Source organism: Ochotona princeps, chromosome 6, assembly GCF_030435755.1.
Source record: "Ochotona princeps isolate mOchPri1 chromosome 6, mOchPri1.hap1, whole genome shotgun sequence".
NCBI classification, from domain to species: Eukaryota; Metazoa; Chordata; class Mammalia; order Lagomorpha; family Ochotonidae; genus Ochotona; species Ochotona princeps.
Window position 1 is genome coordinate 56,521,754 of NC_080837.1, and position 21,591 is coordinate 56,543,344.

A 21,591-nucleotide genomic window follows, 5' to 3' on the forward strand; every position below is an offset into this window, starting at 1 on the left:
AGGGTCATACTTACAACAATTCATCTCTACCATACTAACCGAGGTCATCCATTTCTACGTAATGGCAACCAAGTTTAGACAATAAGGCAGAAGACAAAAGTTTAAGCAAAAAATGATGAAAGGAAATACAATTTAAAAGATACCTTTATTCTGTCACTGAACTGGTATTTCTGTATGACCATTTCCTGCAACTGGCAAAAATCTCCATTCAGTTCCACTCCATAGAGGTGTGCTGCTGAACTGTACAGATAACCCTAAAACAAAAGACACATAGTGGTATAAAAAGATTCATATTTAACTATGAGTTTATTTCCACTTAAAGTTTCAAAATCCAAACTTTAAAAAAATATTCAATAAAGTAAGATAAATAGCATGTTGTAGTTTTTGTAAAGGAACTTCACAAGTTAACAAACACTGACTGACCAAGGCTTTGTACCATTTCAATTCCCATTATGTGATTATATTTTATTTTATCTTTTAAAAAAATGTCTCCTTAACCTCTTTAAAAGACAGAGTGACAGACACACAGAGCAAGAGTGAGAGCAAGACAGAGATAGCTTCCACATGCTCCCTCAATCCACAAATGTTCACAACAGCCAGAGCTGAGCCAGACAAAGCCAGGAGCCAGAACTTCACCTGGGTCTCCCATGTCGGTGGGAGGGTGGGAGGGGCCCATTTTAACCCTAACTTGCTGGTCCCCCAGGATGCATTAGAGAAAACCAGACCGGAAGCAGAGTAGCTGAGAATTGAACTGGCACCAGGATGTGGGATGCAAGCAGCATTTTGAAAATTGATTTCTTATTTTTTTTTTTTTTTGTAACAAGTAGGCATTCAATAAAGCTGGAAATTTGAAAGTGATTACATATAGATTCTCTAATATATAACTTCTGCAATTTCTTGGAAATTTACAGTAAGAGAAAGCAAGAAAGGAGTTAACTTGTGGGAAATATGAAAAATTACATGCCATCTGTTGCTAAGCAAGGCTTGAGGTATACACCATCTGGCACAGGGAAAGTAGTCTATTGCCTGGCAACTGGCCAAAGATAAGCAAAGAAATAGCTAATAAAGAATTAACTATATACTTATTTTTAGTAGCAAGAAAAAAATAATTTTTTTGTTAAGATTTATTTTTATCTGAAAGGAAGATTTACACAGAAAGAAGGAGAGAGAGAGAAAGAGAGATCTTCCATCCACTGGTTCACTCCCCAAAGGCTGCAATGGTTGCAGCTAGGCTGGTCTGAAGCCAGGAGCCAGGAGGTGCTTCATGGTCTCCTAAGTGGGTAAAACAGCCCAAACATTTGGGCCATCTTCTGTTGCTTTCCCAGGCCTTCTGCACGGAGCCAGATTAGAACCAGAGTTGCTGGGACTTGAACTGAACGTTGGCACTACAGGCAAGGGTTTAACTTGCTAAGCTACAGTGCTAGCTCTGTAACAATGACTTATAATTGAAGATCAAATCATTTTCTGAAGATAATTTTGTATCAATTTATGTGAAAATCAAACTGTATCTATAGGGCCTGTAGCCTTGTGGGTAAAGTCCTTGCGTTGCATTCACCGGGATCCCCTATGGGCACTGGTTTGTATCATGGCTGCTCCACTTCCCTTTCAGGTCTCCGCTTGTGGCCTGGGAAAGCAGTAGAGGCCAGCCCATAGCCTTGGGACTCTGCACCCACATGGGAGACCCAGAGGAAGCTACTGGCTCCTGGCTTTGGATCAGCTCAGCTCTGGTCATTACAGACACTTGGGGAGTGACTCAGCAGATGGAAGATCTCTCTTTCTCTGTAAATCTGCCTTTCCAATAAAAATAAATAAATCTTAAAAAAAAAAAAAAAGAAAAAACCTTCACATTGCATCTACAGGGATTAGTATTGTTATCTAATGGGTAAAGCCACCTTCCTCTACTGTGTTCCTGCTATTCCTTTTCATCTACCTCTTTGCTAATGGCATGGGAAAAACAGTGGAAGACAGCCCAAGTACTTTGGCTCCTGGTACCCAAGTGGGAGACCTGGAAGAAGCTCTTGGTTTTGGTCTGACCCAACCCTGGCCATTGCAGCCATTTGGGCAGTGAACCAGTAGATGAAAGATCTCGCTGCAATTCTGACTTTATTAAAGAATGTAATAAATCAATAACCTATCATGGATCTACAGAATATATCTATCAATGCATACATAGTTATTTTAAAAATCTAGTGATCCAGTCACCAACATGATAGGGGAAACAAAGAGGTATTTCAGTTTATCAACACTGACACTATATGTGTATACCCAGTTTAGCCAATTCAATCTTATACCTTTTTTTTTTTATAAGATTTTTTTATTATTATTGGAAAGCCGGATATACAGAGAGGAGGAGAGACAGAGAGGAAGATCTTCCATCCGATGTTTCACTCCCCAAGTGAGCCGCAATGGGCCGGTGCGCACCAATCCGAAGCCGGGAACCAGGAACCTCTTCCGGGTCTCCCACGCGGGTGCAGGGTCCCAAAGCCTTGGGACATCCTCGACTGCCCTCCCAGACCACAAGCAGGGAGCTGGATGGGAAGTGGAGCTGCCGGGATTAGAACCGGCGCCCATATGGGATCCCTTAGCCGCTAGGCCACGCCGTCGGGCCCTCAATCTTATACTTTTTGAAAAAGTCAGAAAATTGATAGCAAACAGTTATTTTCCAAACAAAAACTATCTGACAAACTGTATTTTCTTTTATGGCTATTTTTTTCCTAGTTACAAAGTAAAAGTTTTAATAGTAAAAAACAAATGAAGCATCAAAGAGTTAACAGTTTCTGTAAAAAGCAGGAAAGATGCTGGGAAATGATAGTGCCTATTTCTGGCATGAACTTCTCTTCTCAGCTGTTGGCCATATATTTGAATAAGTCTACTAATGACAACCAGAGTCCACATTCCAGCTTTTGATAAAACTGTCTGAAAACATTAGAAATCCTCATGATTTAAATAATAATAAAAAAACATCAAAAGGTCACACTGAGGCGAGATGGCTCCAAAACAAGCATCTATAAATCTTCAATGCCAGAAAAATCAAAGCAGGAGTAGTCCCTGGAGACAGAGTTTGCAGACCAGAGGGGTTAAAAGACCTGCTGATGGCCACGTCGCTGCTACTGTGGTCAAGTAAATGTGTCAGTTTTCTAAAGCTTAGCATACTATTTTAGGTCAGTACAAAGAAAAAGGGTTAGAAAAGAGGAGTGGTTGACAAAATAGTGAAGTGCTATGAAAGTGACATGCTTCTGTTTGGTTTGCTTCTATTCGTTCATTTGTATTGCCAGAGACAGATTAGTAAAGGAAATCAGACACTCGCTTTTCAAACTGCAAATTCAATTACCATCAAACAGAATGTAGATGCCCATCTATGTTGTATTATTTCAACCTTATTATTCTGCTATGTTCATATATAAAGCCATGCTGTCACCTTGCATGGTGGCAGGCAAAGCTGCTGCTAGCAGAGTAGAAAGTAGTTTCCATGTGTTGAATATGTCTGCATGCTGGACTTTACCCCATAAAGAACTGTGCCAAGCCTGGAGCCAACATCCACCAAGATCTTTCCGGACAGATCGGGGAGTACGTGATGATAAATGAACTTCAATTCCATGAGGGAGAAGGAGTGAGAAATAAATCCTGGAGAATCAGAATAAGAATGAACATCAAACTGTGCTGGAATATTAACCCAAGTCAGCTTTCATTAGGCAAAATCCATGAGAGCATAGTAGAGTAACCTATGGGCTAAAATCTTTGCCTTGCACGCGCTGGGATCCCACATGGGCACTGGTTCATATCTTGGCTCCTCTACTTCCCTTCCAGCTCCCTGCTTGTGACCTGGGAAGGCTGCAGAGGATGGTCCAAAGCCTTGGGACCCTGGCACCCGTGGAGACTCAGAAGAAAATCCTGGCTCCTGGCTTTGGATTTGCTCAGCTCCGGCTGCTGTAGCCACTTTGGGAGTAAGCAGTGGATAGAATATCTTCCTCTCTGTAAATCTGATTTTCCAAGGGGAAAAAAAAAAATCTTAAAAAAAAAAAAAAAAGCCATGAACAACACTTTATAAATATAGGTGGAAGAATGCCCTGTTATAAATTTTGTTTTAGCTTTTTCTGTATTGTTCTGGCCAAACTTTTTTCATTGTATGAATTTCAACTACCTCAACAGGAATTTTAAGTTTTATTTGGATACAGAATCCTAGACCAAGAAAGTTTAATCCCAATTTGTAACAATTTGTGTTAACATATTCCAAATTTAGAAGTAGTTAACCTTGGAGAACAATATTAATGAAGATCAGTAATGTAAGCAAGAGATTATGACTCAGCTGGAGGACCAGCCCACTCTAAACAACACATTTATATCTAAGCAAGCAGGGAAATTAATGTTAAAGCAACAGCTTGCACAATAATGTCCAGATTGAACAATGACTATTTTAACAGGAGAACTAATGCTTTCCTGGCATGGGTCAACATAGCTTCCTGCTTGGGGTACTGGTATTGTCCCTGCAGTGGTGCTGTTAGGTATCACCGATGCTTCACTGATTAAAACATGGTCTGAATAAACTCTTTCTCAAGATTTTCTGTCTCTGTCCTCTTAGGCTAGCCAGGGCTGCCTAACACTATCTGATCACTATACAACTTTTATTTATTTATTTTCGATTTAATCTATTTTTTTTTTAATAAGTCAGATATACGGAGAGAGGGGACAAAGAAAGATCTTCCATCTGCTGGCACACTCCTCAAGGTAGAACATTTGGCCTCCTTGGAAGTCATATTTCTCATTGTTTATTGAATCAACATATGTGGAATATGATTAAATCTCCTATATTTAATGAGTCCTAATTAGTTTCTGAACCTGAAGCGTCACCTCTGATTGAATAGTTTCTAGATAGAAAAAACTGTTCAGAGCTGTGTCCTGGGGGACAGTAAGTAGCTTAGCTTCCCTGGATTATTTCTCTTTCGTCTTTCTAATTGCAATATTTAGTAATGGTCATGCTGCAGGCTGGCCTTCCACTTTCTAAAACCAATGAAAGGCTTGCTCAAAAATTCACACTGTCATGACATTTAAGAAAAGTACACATAAAGCCGTTGGGTTTGCACACCTGAGTGCCTACCTAAAGGTGCTGTCTGGTGTGAGCCGCATACTGTACAGTAGTTTCTGCTCATTTTTCCTTTTTCACATAATGAATCAATAAAATCTTCATCATAAAGAAATGCATCAACGTGAACTGTAGGTGTTGGCTGCTCCTGTAACTGGTGGAGAGAGAGAAAAAAAAACCAAAAGAAATGAAGTACAAAGAAATCTCTCTTTATTGCTAAAAAAGGTACAACATCAGTGGTTCATATGCTAGAATTCTGGGGGCAAGAACAAGGCATGAAGTTTGAACTATTTTAAGCTGACAACTCTGCTCTTGTATTTCATTTCTGAGATACTACCAACCTTTTGTTTGACTTGGCATGATAACAAAACAGTAGGAAAAATGTAAAAAAGTGGCAGTTGCAAGGAACATTAGAGAACATCTTGTTCATCTTAAGTAGTATACTTTACAACGAAATGGACACACAGAATCCTAACATTACTAGGAAGAGCTGCTAAAGCCGAAACTAAGGCTAGGTTTTTAGAGTTCCATGTGTCAGTCTTACTATCAAAACATCTACAAGTAGGGCCTGGCAGTGTAGCCTAGCAGCTAAGGTTCTCGCCTTGCACATGCAGGGATTCCATATGGGCACCGGTTTTAATCCCAGTGGCTCCGCTTCCCATCCAGTTCCCTGCTTGTGGACTCGGAAGGCAGTCAAGAATGGCCCAAAGTTTTGGGACCCTGCACCAGTGTGGGAGATCTGGAGGAACCTTCAGGTTCCTGGCTTTGGATTCACTCAGCACCAGCCGTTGCAGCCGCTTGGGCAGTAAATCAACAGATGGAAGATCTTCCTTTCTGTCTCTCCTCCTTTAGATACATCTGCCTTTCCAATAAAAAATAAATAAATCTTCAAAAAACAAAAAAAAAACAGGGCCTGGCGGCGTGGTAGCCTAGTGGCTAAAGTCTTCGCCCTGAATGCCCCGGGATCCCATATGGGCGCCGGTTCTAATCCCGGCAGCAACACTTCCCCTCCAGCTCCCTGCTTGTGGCCTAGGGAAGCAGTCGAGGATGGCCCAAAGCCTTGGGACCCTGCACCCGTGTGGGAGACCCAGAAGAAGTTCCTGGTTCCCGGCTTCGGATTGGCGCGGCTTGTGGGAGTGACTCATCGGTCGGAAGATCTTCTCTGTCTCTCCTCTTCTCTGTATATCTGACTTTGTAATAAAAAAAAAATCTTTAAAAAAAAAAAAAAAAAACAGTACCATGCACATTATAAACACTTAGCAAATCTTAGTAAACACCCTCACATTCACAGTGATTTTTCAAAGGAGGAAAAAAATGGGAGGATAAAAAAAAGAAATATTAATAATGTGCTTTTAACGTTCTCATTAAAATAGTTTTATGAATATCATGATATATCCCAATATGTAAAATAAGAGAAAAAGTATCTATGGTATGTTAATGACTGGCCCACAATCTCTTTTCCTCCTAAGTTAAACTTTTTTTAAATCTTCTTTGATTCTTGTGTATGTTCACACCTTATTTTTAGAGAATTTTTATGTGTAAACATAGAGTTTTTAGGTATTTGAGCAGGATTTTGTATTATGGTTAGTAAAATAAACAAGACTGTTTTTTCTTTGTAGCCTCTATTACATTAAAACCTCCAATACTAGCAGAGTTCTAATAACAATTTTGTTGTTGGGAAACAGCAGAAAGAAAACCAGGACAGCGACATAAGTAGAGCCAGACTGTTGGCATTTGTCAGGTAAAGATCATTTCTAAGACTTAAAAACAAAAATAAAAACAACAATAAAAAGCCCGAGACAGAGAGAGAAAACAAAAAGTATGTATTCCTACCCACTGATTCAATCACCAAATGTAACAGATGGGACTGGATCAGGAATCAGGAGCCAGGAACTTAATCCAGGTCTCCTGGGTGGGTGGTAGCAATCTAACTACCTAAGTCACCACCTGTCACTATCCAGGGTCCACGTTAGCAGGAAATCGGAATATGGAGCAGGCACTAGGTCCCAGCTGCAGACACTCTGATATAACACATGGGCATATTGCAAAGGTAGATTTTACAGAAAGGAGGAGAAACAGAGAGAGATCTTTCATCTGCTGGTTCATTCACCAACTGGCTGCAAGGCCAGGGCTGAGATGATTAGAAGCCAGGAGCTTCTTCCGGGTCTCCCATGTGAATGCACGGTCCCGTCCCAAGGCTTTGGCCCATTCTCTACTGCTTTCTCAGGCCACAAGCCGGGAGCTGGGTCAGAAGTGGAGCAGCCAGAACACGTATCAGTGTCCATATGGGATACTGGTGCTTGCAGATGGAGGATTAGCTAATAGAGCCATCGTGCCAGCCTTTAATTAGTGTATATGGGCATCTTAACTCATGTCTTAACCACTAAGATTAATGTCCACTTTTAATATTGGAGTAACAAACAGGATCTTTAATTAAAAAAAAAAAATGCTAAATGACTAATACTGAGGGAAGAAAAGGGACTGAGGACTCCAAAGATTCAGGCTCAGGGCTGAAACACTAAAGGAGCTGAAATTGGAACTTGACAGTGGATGCAGGACAGGTGTATGAAGAGTAATGTAATTGAATGTATTTACTTTTCGAATGGCCAGATGTTCTGAGGAGAGCATAGTTTCTAGAGGCAAGCAGCTGCGAAGGTCTTCTGCGATGCTTTTCAATATGACATCATTATTTTCAGCAGTGAGCTCATCAAAATCTCCTGAAAAAGAACAGGAAGAAGTGACTCTTACAGTTTGTCCTTATAATATATTTTTCATCAAGTAGCATCCATTTATAACAATAACTAATAACAAATTCAAATCTTGACACACAAGTTCTATCTTAAAATATTTTTTTTCTTTTTCCAAATTATTCATTATAGAAATGTAAAAGCTCTTTTAAAAAAGTATAGCATCCATGGGCCTGGTGCAATAGCATAGTGGTTAAAGTCCTCGCCTTGCACACCGGGATCCCATGTGGTTGCCGGTTCTAATCCTGGTGGCCCTGCTTCCCATCCAGCTCCCTGGGAAGGCAGTTGAGGATGGCACAAGGCCTTGGGACCCTGCACCTGCGTGGGAGACTCGGATGAGGTTCCTGGCTCCTGGCTTCGGATTGGCGCAGCTCCGGCCGTTGCGCTCACTTGGGGAGTGAACCATCGGATGGAAGATCTTCCTCTCTGTTTCTCCTCCTCTATGTATATCCACCTTTCCTCAACTGCTTTCCCAGGTCACAAGCAGGGAGCTGGATGGGAAGTGGAGCTGCCGGGATTAGAACTGATGCCTATATGGGATCCTGGCGCATTCAAGGCGAAGACTTTGGTCGCTAGGCCACACTGCCGGGCCCAAAATAAATAAATATTAAAAGAAGTGCCTGCCACCTGCATGGAACTCCTGGCTTCTGTCTGTCCCAGTCTGAGCTGCAGTGACCATCTAGGGAGCAAACCAGTGAATGGAAGATTTCGTTTTCTAACCCTAACTTTCAAAATAAATAAATCATTAAAAAGCAACACTGTCAGTTTTTTTTTAAAGATGTATTTATTTATTTGAAAGGCAGAGTATTGAGTAGGGAGGAAGAGACAGAGTGAGTGAGTTCTGCCATACGCTGCTTCACTCTCTAAACAGCTGCAACAGTTAGGGCTGGGCCAGATGAGAGCCAGGAGCCAGGAATTCCATCTGGGTCTCGCAGGAGGGTGGCAGGAGCCGAATCACTTGGTTCCTCATCTGCTGCCTTCCCTGGCAGATTAGCAGGGAGCGGATTGGAACTGGAATAATTGAGATTCAAACACACTGTGATATGGGATACTGGCATCACAAGTGGGGCCTTAACCTACTGTACCACACCTGTAACGGGAAGGTGGTCCATATCCCACTGCTCCAATTATGATCTACCTCCTTACTAATGCACCTGGGAAAGCATCAAAAGAATGCCCAAATCCTAGGCCCCTTTACCAACATGGGAGACCTGGATGAAGCTCCTGTCTCCTGGCTTTATCCTGGCTCAGTCCAGGTTGCTGTGGTCATATGGAGAGTCGACCAGCAGATGGAAGACATCTCTTTATCTTTCCTAATTGTACCTTTGAAATAAACAAAAAAAATTTAAATAAGGTAACCTTAATCTGAGTATTCTTAAGTTCAATAAAATGTACCTGACACTCCAAATGAGAAACACTAACATCCTAATAGTCAGGTTGCTTTGCTGCACTAAAGCACATACAGTAATAATTAAAATAGCATGTTTCTGGGGTTGGCATCATGGTATGGTAAGAAGGCTCAGCTTCCACCGGTGGCGCTGGCATCTATAAGGGTGCTGGTTGGAGTCCCAGCTACCCCATTTGCAATTCACTTCCTTGCTGATGGCCTGGGAAAGCAGCGGAGGATGGCTCAAGCCCTTTTTACCCTGCACCCATGTGGGAGATCGGACAAAGTCCTGGCCCCTGGCTTCAGATCAGCTCTGGCTGTTGTGGCTACTTTGAGAGTAAACCAGCAATGAAAGCTCTGTCTCCTGTCTTTATAACTCTGCCTTTCAAATACAAAGTAAATAAAATAAATTGTAAAAATTATCATTTTAAGAAGTTTATGCACAACTTAAAATCTGACTCAGTAAACAAAATATCTTGAAGTCAGTTGCACTCTAGGATGCCAAGTACAGTGTAGAGGGTTCTGAGCAGTTGGACTTACTCAGGAGCCAGGAACAAGAGCCTGTTTCACACATGGGTGGCAGGAACCTAACTAGTTAAGCTACCATCTGCTGCTTCCCAAGGGTATTAGCAGACCACTGGGGTGAGGAGCCAGTGCTGGATGTCAAACCCAGGCACTGTAATATGAGACGTCCCAGGCGGCATGGTTGCCATTACGCCAAATATCCACCCAGCCCTTGAAAGACTGTACCTTTCAAATGAAAATAATAAAAACTTAAAGTAAAAGCAAGTGCGAGAGCAAGAAAGATCTTCTATCTGTTGGTTCACTTCTTAAATGTCAACAACAACCAGGCTAGAGCCAGGAGCCCGGGCCTGTATCTGGATCTCCTGTGAGTGAGCAGAGATTGACGCTCCCCCCCCCCTTTTTTTTTTAAGATTTATTTTATTTTTATTGGAAAGTCAGATATAAAAAGAGTAAGACAGACAGAGAGTTAGATCTTCCATCTGCTGATTCACTTTCCAAGCGGCCACAACTGAGCTGATGCAAAACCAGGAGCCAGGAGCCTACTCCTCCAGGCCTCCCACATGGGTGCAGAGTCCCAAGGCTTTGGGTCGTCCTCGACCGCCTTCCCAGGCCACAAGCAGGGAGTTGTATGGGAAGTGGGGCTGCCGGGATTAGAACTAGAGCCCATATTTGATCCTGGCACGTGCAAGGTGAGGATTTTAGCTACTAGGTTACCGTGCCAGGCCCAAGATTGAAACTCTTAACCAACACATGCAGCTTCCCAGGATGCACATTAACAGGAAGCAGAGCGGCTGGGACTCAAACCAGACAGGGAATGCTAGTGCTACAAAAGGCAGCCAGGCTACCACGCCAGCCCCAAAACACATTTTTCCATTGAATTCTTGCTAGGGTAAGAGAATCCCAGGGGAATTGTGTCTTTCTGCTTGTTTAAAAATAGCTATAAAAGGAAAACCAGCACATCCTGATGGAAATGACATCCACTCCACATACCCTCAATCTTTGGCTATTCTTAGGAAAGTTCTTGGTAAAGCCTTCTTAAGCATACAATGATTTTTGTTGTTGTTCATAAAGATACCTTCATGCTATTAGTAACATCTGAAATTTTAACAATGCTTTACAGAAAAGAAATCATTTAAATACTACCACATGCTTGTGAGGAAGACAAAGCAGGATATGTTTACAGATCAGGAAACTGAGGCTTCTGAGGTTAAATGAATTTCACAAGTTGCAAAGCAGGCTGCACAAGGACTTAATGACTGCCAGGAACACATACTCCTCTTTTTCGCTGTACCAGCAAACCCACACTCAGAGATGACTTCTCTGCCTAACTGCTCCTGGAGCCGTAGTAGTTAAGACCAAGGTATATTACTTGGCTCTCTTGGAACTCTGAACAGTGGGAAGTCCTGGCAACTGTTTTTTTTTTTTTCTTTCTTCACATATTTAGTCTAATATTCTAAGCTAATGCTTCAGATAATTTTTAAAAGGTTTATTTATTTTTAATAAATAAAAAGACAGATCAGATTTATGGAGAGAAGGAGAGACAAAGAGAAAGATCTTCCATCTTCTAGTTCACTCCCCAGATGATCCCAACAGCTGGAGCTGAGCCAATCTGAGGCCAGGAGCTAGGGTTTCTACATGGGTGCAGGGTCCTAAGACATAGGGCCATCCTCTTCTGCTTTTGCAGGCTATAAGCAAGGAACTGGAAGGGATGTGGAGCAGCCAGGACACAAACAAATGCCCACATGGGATCCTGGCACTTTCGAGGTGAGGATTTAGTCACTGAGCCACTGCATAGAGTCCAGCTTCAGATAATTTCTAGAACAAAATACAAATCATAAAAAATTAAAATTACCATGCATACACATTCTAAATTGTTTTAGGTGGAACTGAAATATCACCTTCAAGGTGTTTACCCACATCAACTGGACTTTTCATCATATTCCTGAAATCTAATTGAAATTTCCCAAGGTGCTAATTCAAATCTAATGCCTGCTTAATTTTCTTCCACAGACAGGCTGCATGGGAATTTCTATGCCTCAAATTCAATGCTAAATCACTATTCACATTAGTGGTTCTTGGCAAGTTCTCTCAATTTGTCAAGTGGTAAAAATGAGCCAATATGACTCAGAACTCTAATCAAGAAAAGACAGAAGACAGAGCAGATCAATCATTCATCTCAGCTATATGTTGGCAGCGAAAAATGGGGCAAACGGAGACTTTATGATGGACCATATCAATCAGTGGACGACCTCATCGAGCGAAACTGGCAGCGATTCATAACTGGAGAACTATTAACACCACTCGAGCACATATCTCAGAGCATGCCCCACATCCGGGACTCGGGGTGGGCGGGAAACCGGGTGGGGCTTCTCCCTCAATATCCCCCTTTACCTCAAATACAAGATGGAAACAATATGGACATAATAGTATTACCCACTTCCCTATCCCCCTGAACCTTTTTTTTTCTTTAACTGTAATTAACTATGTAAAGATTGTCAACAACAACACAATAAAATAGATTTAAAAAAAAAAAATGAGCCAATATGAATCTCATTAAAGTAAGAGCAAATGTTTTAGGGTCTAACTTCTTTGGATTTAATCCTGTAACATAAACAGCCATGTCAAAACAAAACCAATAATAATAATAAAAAGCCACAAAAGCACAGCTTCCACATGGGCTTGAGTTATAAAATGAAAGATTTGAGTGGAAAAAGAACATGAGCTCGGGCTTGGCAGCGTGGCCTAGTGGCTAAGGTCCTCGTCTTGATCCCATATGGCCGCTGGTTCTAATCCCGGCAGCTCCACTTCCTCTCTATCTCTCCTCCTCTCAGTATATCTGACTTTGTAATGAAAATAAAATAAATCTTAAAAAAAAAAAAAAAGAACATGAGCTCAAATCTAATGGCAGAATACTGAGTCTGAATCTGTTTCTAGGGTGTTAAGGCTTTAACATGCTTAGGATACAGCATCCCTTCATCAGAGCCAGAAGCCGTTCTCTACATTAACTTACCATTTTTTTTTTCCCAATTTCTGCCTGAGAGGTATCACCAGCTTTAATGTTACACATTTCCTGAATGATCACTAAAGTATGCTCAACTTTGTGTAGCATAACTCAGAAATAAAAACAGTACCACCATCCCCACCCTCTACAACTAAAGGAGAGTCTGAAGGACAGCTTGTCTGCCCAGGCTGTTCTGGCCTACAGGATGGTAGTTGTGATTTGAATGCAGGTTTGATAGGTGAACTCTACCAGACAGCCTCTCAGCAGTCAGCTCCCACTGTCACTACCGGAGTCTTCTCCAGAGTTCTCAACCTGGTTCTTCATATAGTGTAGTCATCTGATCACGGCGACCTTCAGACTTCCTCAACAGTCCTCATAAATGTGGCCTTGAAACTAGCCATGGGTGAGCAATTCTAGTTATCCAATTTGTGTTACTTCAGCTAATTATTCTCTTTTGCTATCATTTTGTAGTTTTCCTGGGCTCTGATTGCTATAGCTACAGGGTTATTGATAAATATGGGAGGGATGGCAGTGGTACTGAAAGCCCAAATATCTTAATCATATGAAAAAATCTGGAAAGACGGAGCAATGCAGGATGGTGAGACCATATGGGATCCTGGCACGTTCAAGGAAGTTACTTCTTAAGACAGCAAGACTGCTTATGTTCTAACAAAGGTTAAAAAAATGATCAGGTGGATATGATACAATAAAATACTAATGGAGCATCTAAAGCTAAAATTCACTTCAGTATTGATAGCTAAGCATTTATTCTATCACTAAAAATAAGCCTGCTGAAACATTTTTACAGGATGTATAATAATAACTCATCATATATAATTCCTATTTAACAATTCACTCTGGCCTGCTGCCATAGAGTAGTACATTAGGCCTCCGCCTTCGGTGCCAGCATCCCACAAGGATACTGGTTCTAGTTCCAGCTGCTCCATTTCTGATCTAGCTCCCTGCCAATGTGCCTGGAAAAGAAGCAAAAGATGGCCCAAATCCCTGAGCCCCTGCATCCATGTGGGAGATCCAGAAGAAGCTTCTGGCTCCTGGCTTTAGGAGTTCTGAATGCTGCAGCCATTTGGGGAGTGAACTCAAAAGAAGAAAAATAAGTTTCAGGATTAACATATTTTCCTACTAATGCTTTACTTGAAAAAAAATAAATAGGAAAAGTCACCAAAGCTGACAATCTATGAATCAAACTCCACATTCTATATATCCACTCTAACATTAAGACCACCTTCTCTCCTCCACCCTCAAATATTTATCTAATAGTCAGCATTACAGAGTACTATGGAGAGGCAGATCTTTCATCTGCTAATTCACTTCCCAAGTGACTACAACTGTCCCTGCTGGGCTAGAGTGAAGCCACAAGTCTGGAACTCCATCTGGATTTTCTCTTGCAGTTGCAGAGGCCTACAGGCTTGGGCCATCTTCCACTACTTTCCAGACGAACATCAGGAAGCTGAATAGAAGTGGAACAGTCAGAACTTGAATCAGTGACCACGTAGGGTGCCAGTGTGGTGAGCTGCAGCTTTATCGCTGTGCCAAAACACTAATCCCATCAGTTTTAGTTCTGAATCCTTCTTCTGCAACCACTTGGACACTGAATCAGTTAGCACCTTACAATCAGACCATACCATAAATTCAGTATTAGTCCCTTGATATAAATGTTAAACCATTATTTAAAAAACCCCACCTAGGGCCCGGTGTGGCATGATGACTCAATGGCTAACCCCCCTCAGCTCCACTCACTGGGATGCAGTGACTCTCAGATGGCCTGATTCTGACAGTCTACTTTATACATGTCTCAGAGAATAGAAGGGAACTGATTCTCAGCTTCAGCATCCGAACCAAGGAGTTGAGGTACTGTTATTTTAAATCCTTTTAAATTGAGGAGAGGGGAGGCCCCTGCCTCTCAGATTCAGTGTATTCTTACTGTGTTGCAATTCAGTTTCTGAGACCAATAGCTTAGATGCAGCAAAATAAAATGTAGACTCTCATTTTTTCAACTTCTTCAGTTTACACCAACATGATCATGCACTTGGCCAGGGGTGAACCATGTGGCTCATCAGGCTGGGATGCCTGTATCCTACATGGAGGTACTGATTTTGCATGCCAGCTGCTCTGCTAGCCATCCAGCTTTCTGCTAATGTATGATGCCTTGGGTACTTGGATCCCTGCCACCCGTGCAGAGGCCCAGTTGAAGCTCATTGTTCCTGACTTTGGTCTGGCCCAGCTCTAACCGTTGGGTATCTGGGGAGTGACCCAACTAATGGAAAAGCTCTGTGATTCACATGAATGAATGATCTCTAAAAGCAGAACAACAAAAACATGGGATTGGTTTCACTATACTTAGCTTCTGGATGCATAATCCCATCTTGAAAGAATGCTAATACCACTATCCTTTCAGAGATGAAGAATTTTATTTCTGGGTAGGGTGTCTGGTTAAGACACTGCCTTAATATTGGAGTATTTGGGCTCCAGTAACAGCTATGCTTCCAACACCAGTTTCCTTCTGGTGCAAACCCTAGGGGGCAGCACATTAATGGGGAGACACATTAACTTCCAAGCTCCTGGCTTTGGCTTGACTGTCATGGGCATCTGGGGTGTTGGGGAGAAGTGGTCCAGTGGACAGAAGATTCCCCTGTCACTGTCTTTCAAACAAAGCATGTTAAGGCGAAAAAGAATTTATTTATTTTCATGTATTTAAAATTCCCTTGATTTCACCTGTTAGCAAAACTGAGGCTTTGTATAGTTCTTGTTTTTCAATAAAAAAACAGACAGTGGGAGAGAAACTACTGCCACCTTCTGCTTCCCAAGACGTATATTAGCAAGAAGTGAAAATGGATAGTGGAGCTGGAACTCAAACCCAGGAATCTCAAAGAGCTCACTCCTCTGCCAAATGCCCACCTGCTCACAAACTTTCTGAGGATTCTTCATGTGCAGGGACTTTAAATTCTTCACACCTTAACAAATACACTTTAATTCCATTTTCCACCAGCTTTCTGAAGTATCCTGGCAACCAAGCATACTAATATGCCATTTTTTCTGATTTATTTAAAGAAATTTATTTTTGTTTGAAACTACATGACATTCTTGCTTCTTAATATACTTAACACTCAGAAATCCAAATTCTTTTCTAATTTAATAGGATGCTTTACTTTCCTGACTACTGGGTCTGTTGGAGAATGACACAAAAAGTACCTTTAAAAAAGTAAAATATATTCTGTAGTCAGTGATGTTGGATCTTGTTCTGAAAACTATTGCCCTGAACACATTTAAAGTCTTCTCAAATGATGTTGTTAAAATTAGAAATCTAGATCATAAATAGCTCTGCAACACTGAAATTTTCTTGAAGGCAAGGATTTTTTATATATATGGTTTTATTTGATAGGCAAAGTTACAGAGAGAAAAGTGAGAAAGGGGTTTTCCACTGGCTGGTTCATTCCCAAAATGACCTCAACAGCCAGAGCAGGGTCTGTCCAAAGCTATGAGGCACGGGCCAGGAGCTTCTAGTAGGTCTCCCATACGGGTGCAGGGGGTCTGCTGCTTTCCCAGGCCATTAGCAAAGATCTGCATTGGATGTGAAACAGCTGGACTCCAATCAATGCCCATAGGCATGCTGGCACTGCAAATGACTTTCATCTGCTACTTCATGGCACCTGCCCCAGAAAAGTGTGTTTGAATAACTGTGTAATCATAAGAAGTAGGCAGCATTGACTGATTCGCAGGCACTCAGTATTTTTGGAATGAACGACTGTGCTGAGGGATGCAGAAGAAAAGGTAGGAGCTGGCATTATGGCACAGCAAGTTAAAGTGCCACCTGCGAACTAGTGTCCTGTATGAGCATCAATTCGAGACTATGGCTGCTCCACTTCTGACCCAGATCCATGCTAATGCTCCTGGGAAGGCAGCAGAGGAAGATCTAAAAGCTTGGTCCCCTGTGTCCACATGGGAGTCCTTTATGAATCTCCTGGCTTTCGCCTGGCCTAGTTACAGCCATTACGGTAGTGCATTATGGTAGTGCTGATGCACTAAGTGGGATGGGTAACTCTACCTTTCAAATAAAGACATTTTTGTTGTAAAGATTATTTTATTGGAAAGGCATAGTTATAGAGAGGAGGAGAGATAGAGAGGAAGATCTTTTGTCTGCTGGTTCACTCCCCAAACGGCTGTAATGGCTGGAACTGAGCTAATTCGAAGCCAGGAGCCAGGAGCTTTTTCCGGGTCTCCCCCAGGAGTGCAGGATCCCAAGGCTATGGGTCATCCTTGATTGCTTTCCCAGGGACAAGAAGGGAGCTGAACGGGAAGTAGAGCAATTGGGATTAGAACCAGTGCTCATATGGGATCCTGATGCATGTAAGGTGAGGACTTTAGCTGCTAGGCTAACGTGCTGGGCACTCAAAGAAATTTTTAAAAAGGAAAAAGAAGGCCCTAGCACGGTAGTCTAGTTGCTAGAGTCATTGCCTTGCACACTGTGGGATCTCATATGGGAACTGGTACTAATCACAAGGCTTTGGCACGTCCAGGACACAAGCAAGGAGCTGGATGGGAAGCGGGGTGGCTGGGATTAGAACCAGTGCCCATATGGGATTCCAGCGTGTGCAAGGCGAGGACTACTAGGCTACTGGGCTAGGCCCAAGAGAAGCAATAGACGATATTTTAAAAATTAGATACCACTTTACTGATGAATTTAGAAAAATAGAATATAAAGGGAGAAACTTATGTCCCTAAGTTTACTCACAATCCCCTAGCACCCCAGAGAAAAAGTAGAAATAGCATTCACTCTTTTCTTATGCATATTACATTCCCTCAAGATTCTAGAAGTAAAGTAAATAACACCTTTGTGGTGTTGTGGTTCACAACTGGCAGTAAGGGAAGACAGAGCCGCTTAGCTCCAGAACTGCTTTCCTCAGTGTCTGCTTGTACCAACAACTCCTAGCTCCTAGCACCTGGTCAGGGGCCAGCAAGGGTGCCTAACACAGTGCTGAAGGAGAGGGGTGTCTGGGCAAGGCTTGGGAAGGCACAGGATGGGGCTAAGCTCCCGTAAGTGGAAGAAAAGGGCAAGGTGTTCCTGTGGCCAGGAGGCCAAAAGGTGGGTGGACAAGGGGATGAAGTGATCCCATGCTGCAGACGGCTGGGTAGGAAGATGATGTGAGGGACTACAGACACTGCCAAGGCAAGCCACATACAGCTGCGAGCGCCTTGAATGTTCCAGTTAGGGCCATAACACCTGCCCACACAGGCGAGCGCTCACCCACAGCCTCACAATGCTCAATTCTCTCTGTCCAGTTGGTCCGGGGACATTCAGAGATGCCAAGCCCAAGTATTCCTCTCCATACAGCTCAGCTACCTGCCAGGTCTGGTCCCCAACCACAGTTCCACTCGGAACAGGGCCCTGCCACTGCTCCATGCACAGTTCCTGTCCTGACTCCCCAGTCTTCCCATCCTGGGAAGGCCAACTGAACAGGAAGTTCCCGAGTTGACGGAGCTGAGTCATACAGGTGGAGAGAAGCCTTTCTAATGCCTCTGGCTGCCAACGGCTGTGACCTTTCCACCGTCCAGCCATGTGACATGGCCGGAACCCAGTACAGAAGCCAGCAGCTTGTACAGGGAAGTGACAATCATGAGATGGGGGCTGCCCATTCACCTCATGTGCCAACAGGACCTCAGCTGCAGGGTCCGTAGACATGGCCGGGGGAGGGATGCTCCAGGCAATCCCAGTGGGATCTGCAATAAAAGATTGAAATGATAGGATAGTCACAGTGTTTTGAAAATTCCTATCTTGATATTTTTATGGGGTACAAAGACAAAGCTGTGCACTGGTATAGTAAGCTAATCCTCTGCCTGCACTGCCAGCATCCCATATGGGCACTTGTTGATGCTCTGGCGGCTCCACTTCTGACCCAGCTTCCTGCCTGTGGTCTGGGAAGGCAGCAGAGGATGGCTCAGGTCCTTGGGCCCCTGCACTCACGTGGGACACCTGGAAGAAGCTCTAGGATCCCAGCTTTGGACCAGACCCAGCTCTGCCAGCCCTGGACTAGCAGATGGAAGATCCCTCCCTCTCTAATTCTCTTTCCAGTGAAATAAATAAATCTTTTTTTTAAATAAAAGATGAATTCTATCAGTGTTTTTTTCTATAAAAGTTCTTTCTAGGGCAAAAAAAATTCTTTTTAGGCCAAGCCTCACTATCACATGCTGAGCCACTGAGCCTGGCGTATTTATCTACAAGGGCTCCAAAATGTGCAAAAATTACAATATTTAAACCTACTGATTGGCTCTAACATCACAAGCAATTTCACAAAGATGCCAAGACTGGAGTCTAAGATGGGGCATCATAATGAGATCTAATTACTACACTTTCTCGATTCTGATTTGTGCTTACTCTTACTAATCACAGTAACGGTTTATAATCAGTCTTTTTGATTTCTCCCTTCTATGAAACTCCCGTGAGAAAGCCTGTTATTAAATGGTCCATTTCCCAACTGGGAAAATAAACGCACTGGCCCTCGGTGACTTTACCTGCAGGATCACCGCGTCCTGCTCCACACAGCACAGCCTCTCTTGTAAAGTGCTTTTCCGGGTGCTAACCCCTCAGTCCTCAAAAGTCTGTGGGAGTCACAGGAAGGAGAGCCGGAACGTCCATACCTCTTTTCCTTTCGGAAAAGGGGTTAGGCACACGGGAGTCCCGTGAGAGCGTCTCTCAAGAAAATCACAAACTACGCGCAGAACCAGACCCTCCAGCACCCGATCCCCAGAGCGGCTCATTTAGCCCAGGGCAGACGCAGAACCCAGAGTAACAACGGCTCTGGACCTCCCACCGCCTCAGTCCCCAAGGTCGGCTCCCACCACCTACTCCCTGCCCCAACCGCCTGCCTCTGGCTGTGGGCGCTTACGGGTGGTTCGCATCCACTGGAGCAGCGCGGACAAGTCGGCGGGAGCCACGGTCCGCAGGAGCTGGAGGACGGCTTGCTGAGCCGATCGTAACTCCATGGTGCAGTTGGTGCAGCTGCGGCAGCAAGGACGGCGGCGCGGTGCGCGTGCGCGGACCCACCCTCCGCCGATTCCACCTGTCGCGGCGGCCGGAGCCCGAAGTCCCGCCCCGGAGCGAGTTCTCACGTGCTGGTCTCTAGGACCCTCCGAGCCGGCCGGGATCCGTCTAGTCACGCTAGTTCACGGGGCCGGCCTTCCTTCCCGAAGTCGCCCCCGGTTTTTCTCAAACTCTACTGACGCAAGTTACTCAACGGTGGCAAACTGAACAGCCAAAAGCCACTTGAAACAACAAAACGCCACCCCTCTCCCCCGCCAAGACCCTTCGGTAGAGTCCGAGAAAAAAGCGGCTGCCGCGGTGCGCCCCGGAAGCGGAAGGGCTTCTTCGCCCTGAAAGGCAGGACTTCGCCGAGTGGTGACGTTTCCTCATTGGGCGGAAGGTTCGGTGGCAGTCGTCCGTCTTCCAGCTGGTGGGAGTCGGCGTCGCGGTGCTGGGCGCTGTGGGCCCCTCGTTTGGATAGTTGGGGGAGTTAGGTTGTGGGCCGTTCTTGTCTGTCTACTCCGAGCTTTCCTGGCGTTCCTCCCACGGTGGGGAGCCGCTGGAAGGAATCCCCGGCCCCTTAGGGCCACGGCGTTATCGGTGCCTTGTGAGGTAAGTTGTCTGCTTTTTCTCGCCTCAGGCTTCGAGGGGCAGCCAGGGGCAGCCTCAACCCTGCCTAGGTGCCGGGAGGCTTGGGAGGGAGTTTTGGCTTCCCCGACCGGAGGTTGTCATCTCCGAGGCTGCGATGCTCTGGCCCGTCCTTATCTCGCGTCTTCCATCCGAAGTTTTGGTTCAAGGATGTGCCGGGACTCTTTCAAGTTGTCTTCACATCGACGCGAGCCGAGTAAAGATGTAGGCAGTTTCAGACCCGAGTGTTTTGCTTTCCTGAATAGAAATTAAGCCGGGACTACTTCCAACAGCCTTTTGGCGGGTCCCAGATGATAATTTTCTTATGTATAATTTTCTTCGCACATCTTCCGGGCTTGTAGTGGACGTTCAATAAGTGGTTTAGGAATGTTACTTCAGAACCAGGGGTGATATGTATTGATGGTTCTTTCCCTGGCACCTGCACAACCGACTATTTCTTGGAACTTTTCTCTTTTGGCTTTCTGCATGCTGTCCTTAACCTGCTTGTTTAATACACTTGACTTAACGAAGTATTCACTTGTTCTTGGCTGTAGGGGATACAGGAATGAATGACACAAGTCCCGACATTAAGAAGCTAAGCAGTATAATGAGAGGCACATAAATATACATCATATTAAGAAGTACTGGAAGCTCTGATTAAAGCCATGGAGCTGTGGGAACACAGATGAGGGTTAATTGTACTTCTTAAGATTGAGGGACCCCTGGGCAAGTTGCTGTTGCAGTCTAGCCTGTTTCCTTGTCCACCAGTGGGCTTATTATGAGGGTGAAAGGCGATTAGGTAACATTTTGGTACAGTGCCTAATACGTAGCAATGGTAATGCCAAAGAGGAGGAAGGTATTTTCCTCCCACCCCTTCTCCCTCCATTTTTGATATAGACAGTATTTTCTAACTGAATATGGAACATTGTGCAAGAGCATCTTCAAGCCCTTCTTCTGAACAGATTATTCCATTTGTCTGGAAATTCTGAACCTGCCACTGGAATATAGTAAGATTACCATAAATGGTGTCCGCTTGCCTAGTAGTTGATTTTCTTTTATTTGCTTTTAGAGAAGTGGAGGGAATTAGTAAAAGCTTTTGTGCTTTTGGTTTTTTCTGTCCTGGTTGCCACTTTCCTTTGAGATGGCCCTTGCTCACTGGCCTTCCATTTACCTCTGTGGCTTCCAGGT

At 43.8% G+C, this 21,591-nt stretch overlaps 2 protein-coding genes across 4 annotated transcripts in view; one reads left to right on the forward strand and one right to left on the reverse strand.

Moving 5' to 3' along the window:
- LOC101534855 (uncharacterized) overlaps nucleotides 1–19,781 on the reverse strand; it is a 32,326-nt gene extending 12,545 nt beyond the window's left edge. The window contains exons 1-5 of one of the 2 annotated variants that reach the window (XM_058666344.1): nucleotides 19,643–19,781; nucleotides 7,676–7,797; nucleotides 5,084–5,234; nucleotides 3,503–3,624; nucleotides 144–254 (exon numbers count right to left, since the gene is read on the reverse strand). In XM_058666344.1, coding sequence (XP_058522327.1) covers nucleotides 144–254; nucleotides 3,503–3,624; nucleotides 5,084–5,234; nucleotides 7,676–7,797; nucleotides 19,643–19,739 — 603 coding nt within the window. In that variant the 5' untranslated portion in view covers nucleotides 19,740–19,781. The remainder of the gene's footprint in view (nucleotides 1–143; nucleotides 255–3,502; nucleotides 3,625–5,083; nucleotides 5,235–7,675; nucleotides 7,798–19,642) is intronic. The other variant, XM_004584753.3, reaches the window with a different exon arrangement.
- A 134-nt stretch (nucleotides 19,782–19,915) lies between these two features.
- Nucleotides 19,916–21,591, forward strand: part of LOC101535103 (signal recognition particle subunit SRP54) — a 69,539-nt gene continuing 67,863 nt past the window's right edge. For both annotated transcript variants that reach the window (XM_058666343.1, XM_058666339.1), the window contains exon 1: nucleotides 19,916–20,388. The gene's annotated coding sequence lies outside the window, so the exon portion shown is untranslated. The remainder of the gene's footprint in view (nucleotides 20,389–21,591) is intronic.